The 9,328-nt window shown below is 31.7% G+C and overlaps 1 protein-coding gene across 1 annotated transcript; it reads left to right on the top strand.

Annotated features, from left to right (window-relative positions):
• The first annotated feature begins 341 nt into the window (after nucleotides 1-341).
• On the top strand, nucleotides 342-1,632 carry LOC129906618 (putative nuclease HARBI1). The gene is made up of 4 exons (XM_055982434.1): nucleotides 342-604; nucleotides 674-816; nucleotides 893-1,070; nucleotides 1,132-1,632. Exons 1-4 carry the CDS (start codon nucleotides 410-412, stop codon nucleotides 1,453-1,455), a joined length of 840 nt encoding a protein of 279 aa, XP_055838409.1. The 5' UTR covers nucleotides 342-409; the 3' UTR covers nucleotides 1,456-1,632.
• Nucleotides 1,633-9,328: the final 7,696 nt, after the last annotated feature.

Genomic DNA, 9,328 nt, shown 5'->3' with positions numbered 1-9,328 from the left:
TTTCTTTCGTCTCGCGCTTAAATGTCAAAAGTTATCAAGAATATGAGAGCTACATGTATGTTCATTTTATAAATACAGTTGAATAGACTTACAAAAAAAGTTCCGCTAGGTACCGCTTTCTGTCTTTGATATTATGGCGTTTTTAATTGGCAATCTGGAAGCAAAAAAAAACAATCTGAAAGCGTTCAATTGGGCAAAACTGACAGTTCTGATTCTGAAAAAAAGAGAATTTCTCTTCTGATTTTAAAAACAGAATCAGAAGCAGAATCACTCAAACATTCAAAGATTAAATGTCAGATGTCACACTTGACAAATGTCATATTTTTTTTTTCATATTTGTTTGGAAATTATACCAGCAGTGAAGTGATTTCTTGAAATTGAAAAAAAATATTATAGAAAATATAACCAAATGGATAATAATATTAAAATTGTTTTAACAAGTGTTCTTATTTTGTTAGAAACATTATTGGAGTCGTCTTCCTCATCTTCTTCATCGAGTGATGACGATATTATTGCAGTTGATTTTCTCCTGCAGGAGTTTGTCAAAAAACCAAAAGTGGAAAACTTCGTGGAGGATGTAGTTGATAAATATTTGGAGGAACAGGTAATTACATAATTATTATTTATTTCCTGCAAGAGATTTCACTAAGTAAATGTGCATAAATATTCTTAGTTCCGCCAACAATTTCGCATACGACGGAGGACTTGTGAGTTCTTAACTCAAAGATTTGAAATGTCTTCTCATTTCAAAAAGAAAGTGGATTGCGGTGGAAAGCAAGAAATTCCGGACAAAGTACAAATTCTTGCGTTTCTGTGGTAAGTCCTAAAATATATTTTTATATTTCCTTTAAAATTCTAACACATACATATGTATATGCCTAAACGTTTATAGGTTTGCTGGAAATAAGGATTCCTATCGTGAAGTTGCCAATCTATTTAATATTTCTACTGCCTCAATGTTCAACATTTTGATTCGTCTTCTGGAGTTCTTTTTTGAAGTTTCTCCTAACTTCATTAAATTCCCTGCAACGGATGAAGAAAAGCAGCGAGCAGCAGCGAAATTCAAACAGGTGAGTCACTACAACTTTAGTCTTATTTGTAGTTGCTTCTTACCAATAAACTCTACTTTAGATTGCTGGATTTCCAGGAGTGATAGGGTGCATTGATGGATGCTACATATATGTAAGAAAACCGGCAGGAAAATTACGGTCAACATATATAAATCGCCATGACCTATTATCTTTGACTCTTCAAGGAATTTGCGATGCTGAAAAGCGTTTCATCGATGTGTTTGTTGGATCTCCCAGTAAAATTCATGATGCAAGAATTTTCCAGTTGTCATTTATAAGTCATGATCTTCCTGACATTTGTGGGACAGAATATCACATACTTGGCGATGCTGCATACTCTTTACGGGAGTTAATGTTGACTCCATATACAGTAAAACCCGGATAAGTACCTCACCTTAAATGCACTATTTTGACAGGCACTAAAGCGGGTAAGGTACTTACAAGAACCCGGTTAAGTGCTCATAGGCACTTATCTCTATATTTATTAAATAAAAAAAAATATGTTTGATTACTAAAAACATAATCTTCACAAAACAAAATTACTTTGAAAGTTCAAAATAGCTAACTAGTTAATTTCTACCTTTAGTAGAATTTTTGAATTTAAATCGGTTTAGGAAACGAAGTTTTTCTTACAGTTCAAACTTGTTTCAAATGTGTACTTAAAAGAATTTTTTGCAAGTAAATTCAACTATAAGTATTTGAAAAGCCAGGCAATCAAGCGAAAGGTACTTAAAAGATGAATTTTATATGAAAAAATCCTTAAAATTTTGGTTCTAAAAAACAAAGGTACTTATGTGGGTTAGGCACTTAAGCGAGAGGCACTTATCCGGGTTTTACTGTACCAACAATGGAAACTTGACAAGTTTGAAGCAAAGATATAATAAAAAGCATAGCCAAACGCGAGTTAAAATAGAAGACTCGTTTTCATTAATAAAGACAAGATTCAGGCAACTGATGCGATTAGATTTTCATTCAGTCGAAAAAATGAGTAAATTCATCCTCGCATGTTGTGTCTTGCACAATTTGTGTATCAAAGAAGGAGACATTTGGGATGAAGATATCGATCAACATCGAATCGTCCACCAGACGGGATAAAATGTCTGCAATTTTATTAATAGCTTGCAGCTTTTCTTCATGGCGCCTTTGCAGCACAAAAACAAATGAAATTTCAAGCGAATACACATATTATATGTGACACATGTCAAACTCCACCAATACATTCACACCAAACTTCAGATTCTTCGGAATAAAAAAAACTGTTCAATTGGGATTCCGAATCGAAGAACAATTCCGGATTGTCAATTAAAAACGCCATTAGTATTAAGCCGTTAGTTGTCCGTTATTATTGTGAATTTTGAGAACTCAAACCAACTTATTGTGACACTATCTTCTTTTATATACAGGTAGTCGGAGTGATTGCGTTGAAGAGGAGGTTTTGGAAATGCTGGAAAATCCTTCAATAGAAAATCTGTGAATTTTGTTTTTGATTCTCATGGATTTTCAACTTTTTTCATCATCAATAAAGTGAAATATATCAAATAACTAGCTAACCCCACCCGCTTCGCTGAGTGCATTTATGAAAAAAAATTGAACCTGTGTGAAAATAATATAAATCCAAAAAAGTGAATTTATATTTATTGCAGTGAACATTTCTCAATTTATTTTAATGTTTTTTGGTTGGATCAATACCTCACATTTTCAACAACAGACTTTGCGTTTTATTAATGGTTAAAGCGAATGTGCAAAATCAAAAAGCAAGTCTGATGGAATCATTTAAATTCGATTAATCAAAACATCTTTGTCTTTAAATTTTCCACACAAAATGGTAGCTTCAATCAGATTTGCCATTAAATTCTCTACGGGAAGTCTGGTACCATTACAAAGTTTAGGTTGATTGATATTCCGAAGCAATATAATATGCGCTCCTATTGTGGAGTTCCTGGTAAATCGAAAGAATTCAATAACTCCGTCGGGTAATTAACTACATAGTTTTCACTTGTAGCTTTGTCAACTGATTTGTGTAGGCTAAAATTTTTTTATCTGTATTACCCATTATTGCTTATTCATTTAACCGTGATTTTTGTAATTTTCCTTTATGCTTGGAAACACAGTTTAAAGCAATTCTTTCCTCAAACTTGCATTACAATAAAAATTCGATCGTAGTGTAGTTTGGCCTTCAGATTCAAGTGGCATTATTTTCCATTACCAATGTCCAATAACTACTTAGAAAATTCTGCCGCTGATATAGGGGAAGTGGGGGCAAGACCGCCCTCTTAAGACTGTCTAGTCAATAAAAAACATCTTTTAATTAAAATAAAGTTTTTATTCATTAAGTTTATTGTTTTTTGTTTATTATTATAAAATAAAAAAATTCTGAACAAATGATAATACGTGTTGAAAAAACATCTAACAAAAAACGGCCTTGCCCCTACATGGGGGTAAGGTAAGTTGCAAGGAGAAGGTACAAATAAAGTCTAAAAATTCTTCTTCCTCAGAATCATCACTTACATGTATTATTTGACTCCTGTCGCTTAGCTTTTTGGAAGATTTAACGGTGAACTTCTTTTTTCACTTTTTTTTAAGCTACCAGAGTTTCCAATTTCGCCCACGGGCGGTCTTGCCCCAGTCCTATCATATCTTATGTTCTAGATTATTTTTTTTTATTTATCTCTATGACTCCTTCTTTCACAGAAAATACTTTTGAATATTCACTTTCTATTACAAAAAAAAAAAAATTTTAAAATTTTAATTTTTTCACTGTTAAAAATACAACTGACTTTTCACTGAACGATATAATAACAATTTGATGAAAAATCAAAAAATGCACAGTCATTCTTCGGCCCCTCAACTGAATTTGCTAAATCTTACAGATGTGATCGATCATAATAAAAAGCAAGTTTTTTATATTGCAAGTGATGCCAATTTTACTTTTTTCATACAACGTAGCACAAAACCGATTTGCCCCCATAGGCGCTTTTGCCCAAACTTCCCCTATAGTTTTTTATTCATACACGAACATTATTGCAAATCCATCAAAGTGAAACCTAAAGCTTCAACTGATTTTAAGTGCCCCGTTGTGGTCTCATCCACACAATAACCTGACACTGCTGCACTGCTAGTTATTGCCAATTCTTTTGAAATATTTATAACATATATAATATGTAGGTGTTTTAAAGGCAACTTAAGAGCAGAGCGAGCTGTACTCAGCGTTGCCAAACCATTCAGTCAAAATTTTGCCTCACTTGAAAAAAAATTATGCCTTTTCAAATAAATTATGCCTCAATTTAAATTTCTTAGTTTATGCTTAAAAATTATATACAAAAAGTACACAAGTACACAAAACGAAATGTTTATTTAATCAATTTATATATAAGTAATCCAGTCAAATAAGGGTTTAACCTCGGAATGAATGTTAGTAGAAATTTTTTTTGCTCAATATCTTCCTTTCCCATTCTATAACATATCTCAAAAGTCTAGAAAAATCTCATGTCCGCTTGTCGCGATTTCAAGGTCAAATCGCGAAATGGAGATTTTCAAAATTAGCAAAAATAGGCTATGGTATTATATACACATATGATACATGATTTCAAGGTATTTTTTAATGCTGATTCCAAAAAATCTAAAATCAAGACAATCTGACCTCTGGAAAAAGTTATACCTGTTTTTCATCTGTCAACTCATATTATTATAACAGTTGCAAACTTACTGCCGAAAAACCCTTAAAAGTTATGGTAGATGAACCAAATTTTGCATGAAGATTTAAGAATCCATCATTATTAAAAATCAAAACAATCCATTACAAAAAATATATATACCTACGAAATAATGGTATTTTTTTATGGAGGGGCAAATTTTAGGATATGCACTAAAGAAGCTTCTTGTTCATCTTAGGGATAAGTGGTAATAGGCTAATTTTTTCATTTTAATCTTTGTTTGGATATTCTTTAACTACCCTCAAAAATCCAAAAAAAATCTCATGTCCGCAAGTCCTAATTTTGGAGGTTAAACTAAGTTAGGTGCAGACTTAAAAAAATTAGCAAGAAAAGTTTGAATTTGTATATGTATACCAACATAAGCGACATGATTTAAGGGTATTTTTTAACACTTATTCCAAAAAAAACTCACAATAAGTCAACCTGAACATCCCTGAAAAGTAATGCACCTTATTCATGTTGATCTGACACAAATATCTGAAGTGTTGTTTTTCAATTTTTTAAAATCTGCACCTTATCTTCAAACCAGGAAAATTAGGACTTGTGGACATGAGATTTTTTTTTAGATTTTTGAGGGTAGTTAAAGAATATCCAAACAAAGATTAAAATGAAAAAATTAGCCTATTACCACTTATCCCTAAGATGAACAAGAAGCTTCTTTAGAAGCTTCTTCATTTATGTTATAGTATTATATATTGTTCCTGGAAGCTCACACCAAGTTTATTCTAAAGCATTTGAATATCTCAGCTATGTATACGATCTACTGGAATATCAAGATGAAATCATCTGCTTTGGTGATTTTAACCATGGTCTCGCTGTTCGGAAACTAATTTTATGTTGCCAACTGGTAACCTCAGATCTGACGACTCAAAACTGATCGACGATTTAACATCACTTGGACTTTTTCAACTAAACGATGTTTTGAATAATAATGGAAAATTGCTTGATCTAATATTTACTATGTACAATTAATGACGATATTAAAATAACAAAATCGACCGAGCCCTTAGTGCCTGAGGATAATCATCACCCATCTCTAATATGTTCACTTTTTAACAATTTTTGTAATCTTGATAATGAAATATGTGAAAATTTTTATTCTTTTAATTTTAAAAAAACTGGGGGGTCATTCCGTAATTTTGAAAACGATAATTGAATCGATGATAATCGTTTTACAGTTTGAGAAGCTTTAAAGCTATTTTAAGTCAATTCTGATTCAATATTTCCTAAATAGTTTATATAAATAAAAGTTTTCGTATCCGTAGAAGTCGTAATAGTCGAGGTGATTTAGTAGTTGCCTCTTACTCGGGTCTCTGAGGTTCGATTCCCGAAATTAAAATTGTTTTTTTTTTTATTTTCTCAATAATCGTCAATAATCGTCAATAAGTAAACGATAGCTAAAAGGTCTCGTTTTTGGACAATTTATTCGATTTTGGATGCAATATTTGATTTTTTAAAAGTGTTTATTAATTTATGCCATTCACCGATTAATTTGCAATTTCCACAAAAAAAAAAATATTAATGATTAATTTTTTTTGTTTGTGGAGTTTGCAAATTAATCGGTGATTGGCATAAATTATTAAACACTTTTAAAAAATCAAATATTGCATCCAAAAACGAATAAATTCTCCAAAAACGAGACCTATTTAGCTATCGTTTATTTATTGACGATTATTGACGATTATTGAGATGAGAAAATAAAAAAAAACAATTTCAATTTCGGGAATCGAACCTCAGACACCCGAGTAAGAGGCAACTACTAAATCACCTAGACTATTACGACTTCTAAGGATACGAAAACTTTTATTTATATAAACTATTTAGGAAATATTGAATCAGAATTGACTTAAAATAGCTTTAAAGATTCTCAAACTGTAAAACGATTATCATCGATTCGATTATCGTTTTTAAAATTACGGAATGACCCCCTGATTTTTCAAAGCTTAATTTATTGTTGTCACAAATTGACTGGTCTTGTTTGAATAATTGTTTAAATGTTAACTTTATGGTATTTGAGTTCAATAATATTTTGTTTGATTTTTTTTTGAAATCAGTTCCTATATCGATTGTAAAGTAAAGATCTTATGTTCCAGATTGGTACGATAGCGAAATCAAAAGTTTAAAAAATCGAAGAAACAAATTATGGTCAATTTTTAAACAAACTCCAACAGATATCAATTTCAAAACTTACTGTGAGTCAAGGGATATTTTTAATAGAATATCAAGTTTAAAGTATCTTAATTACATTCAGAAGGTGCAAAGAGATCTAAAAATGAATCCAAAATTTTTTTGGAATTTTATTAATAGCAAAAGGAAATCTTGTCCTTACCCGTCTGTTCTTAAGTTAAATGACATTTCAAGTCATGTTTTCTAACTTTTTTCAAAGCGCCTTCAACTGTGATACTTCAAACTGTGATACTTTAAGCTGTGATAACTTAAACTGTGATTCCTCAACCTGTGATATATCTGACGAAATGGCTCAAAATTTTGTCCATTTAAAATCTTTTACATACTTGACTGATATAAACTTCAATATTGACATTGACAACATTGAAAAGTTTATATCTAACCTTGACGATAACTGTATACCTGGTCCTGATGGTATACCGTCTACTATTTTAAAAAACTGTGTACGTCAATTGTCATTACCTTTATCTATTCTTTTTAAGTGTTCAATGTCTTCATGTGTATTTCCATGTATTTGGAAAAATTCTTTCACTATCCCTCTTCATAAAAAAGGTAAAAAAAATTATAGGCCTATTGCCAGACTATCAGTGATACCTAAGCTTTTTGAGGCAATTATTTGTGAATCGTTATGTTTTTATGTTAAATCTTTTATTGTTCCTCAGCAACATGGATTTACAAAAGGTCGCTCAACAGTTACTTTTTTATTAGAATTGGCTGAAAATTGTATTGACTCTTTTAAAAATAAAAAACAAATAGATTGTGTGTTTACTGATTTCAGTAAAGCTTTTGATAAGCTATCACACCGTGTTCTGCTTTTCAAATTAAAAAAATTGGGATTTAGTGAATGCTTTGTGAGGTGGATAAAATCTTATTTGTTTGATAGATCCTACTCTATATTGTTTAATGGCTGTGAATCAAACAAATTCAAGATCAATTCCGGAATTCCACAGGGTAGTCATTTGGGTCCCGTTCTTTTCATTTTATTTATAAACGACTTACCAAATGTTTTAAAATACTCCAAGTGTCTAATTTACGCTGATGATGTGACAATCTTCAAAACTATTTCGAATTCTCGTGATTGTGAAGAACTTCAATGCGACCTTAAGGCTGAGTGGACCACGTTTTTTGTCTGGTGCACACGTAACTGTTTGTTTCTTAACGTCGATAAATGTAAAACTATGTGTTTTACAAGAAAGTTGTCTTTTACTTCGTTTAATTATATGTTTAACGATACATTCATATCTCGTGAAAATGATATATCTGTTCTCGGTGTGACATTTGATCGTAAACTCGAATTTATTCAGCATATCAACTCCATTACCAATAAAGCCAATTCTATTCTCGGTTGGATAAAGAGAGAGTCAAAACAATTTTCCGACCCTTATGTTACAAAACAGCTCTTTATGTCTTTTGTTCGTCCCATTTTAGAATATGCCTGTCAAGTTTGGTCACCACACTATGAATGCCATAAAAATAGGCTTGAACAGGTACAAATTTCACTTCAGATTCTTTGATGTAGTCAGCTTAGAGCAAGCTGTATACTACTATCAGAGGGTTCATCATTAGTGCATGTGTTAGTAGTTAGTAGGACAAAAACAATTAAATACTATCCACATGCACAATATACAATTAATATTAGCTAAAAATGATATACTAGCATATTTACAATTTAAAAATCTAATTAAAACATTAACTGACAATCACGTCTGTGGAGCACTGGTTCGAAATAAAGTTTTTAATTTCATCTTGCTCATATTAAAGTCAATATCGTTTAAATTATAAAGTTTGCTCATTCGGTTAAGAGGCTCGTTTATACCATAGTTTGTTCTATGAAAGTCAATATGTAAGAGTTCAAATCTTCGTAGGTGGTGAGATCCTCCCGGATAGTTAAAGCCAAGGCAACCTAATAAGTCAGGAGCGTCAAGTTGGCCATTAATTAGTTGATGAAAGAATATAATATCGTTATTGACACGCCTTTGTTGCAAAGTTTGCATGTTTAAAAGTTGAATCCGCTGATCGTAAGGAGGTAAGTTGTAAGGATCTGTCCAAGGTAGACCCTTCAGAGCAAAGCGTATGAAATTATGTTGGATTGATTCTATACGATTCTTATGAACCTCATAAAAAGGACTCCATACTTGGGAAGCGTACTCGAGGTGGGGTCGAACGTAGCAGTTGTATAAAGAAAGTGTGACAAATGGATCGTCAAACTCCTTTGCCCAGCGTTTTACAAATCCAAGCATTGAGCTCGCTTTGTTTACTATGAAATTAATGTGTTCGGTGAATTCTAAGTTTGAACTGAATTGGACACCCAAGTCCTTAAAACTAAATACTCGACAGAGCTTGTGTTGCGATATACAA

Source organism: Episyrphus balteatus, chromosome 1, assembly GCF_945859705.1.
Source record: "Episyrphus balteatus chromosome 1, idEpiBalt1.1, whole genome shotgun sequence".
Classification (NCBI taxonomy): Eukaryota; Metazoa; Arthropoda; class Insecta; order Diptera; family Syrphidae; genus Episyrphus; species Episyrphus balteatus.
This window is presented reverse-complemented; position numbering and strand designations above follow the sequence as displayed.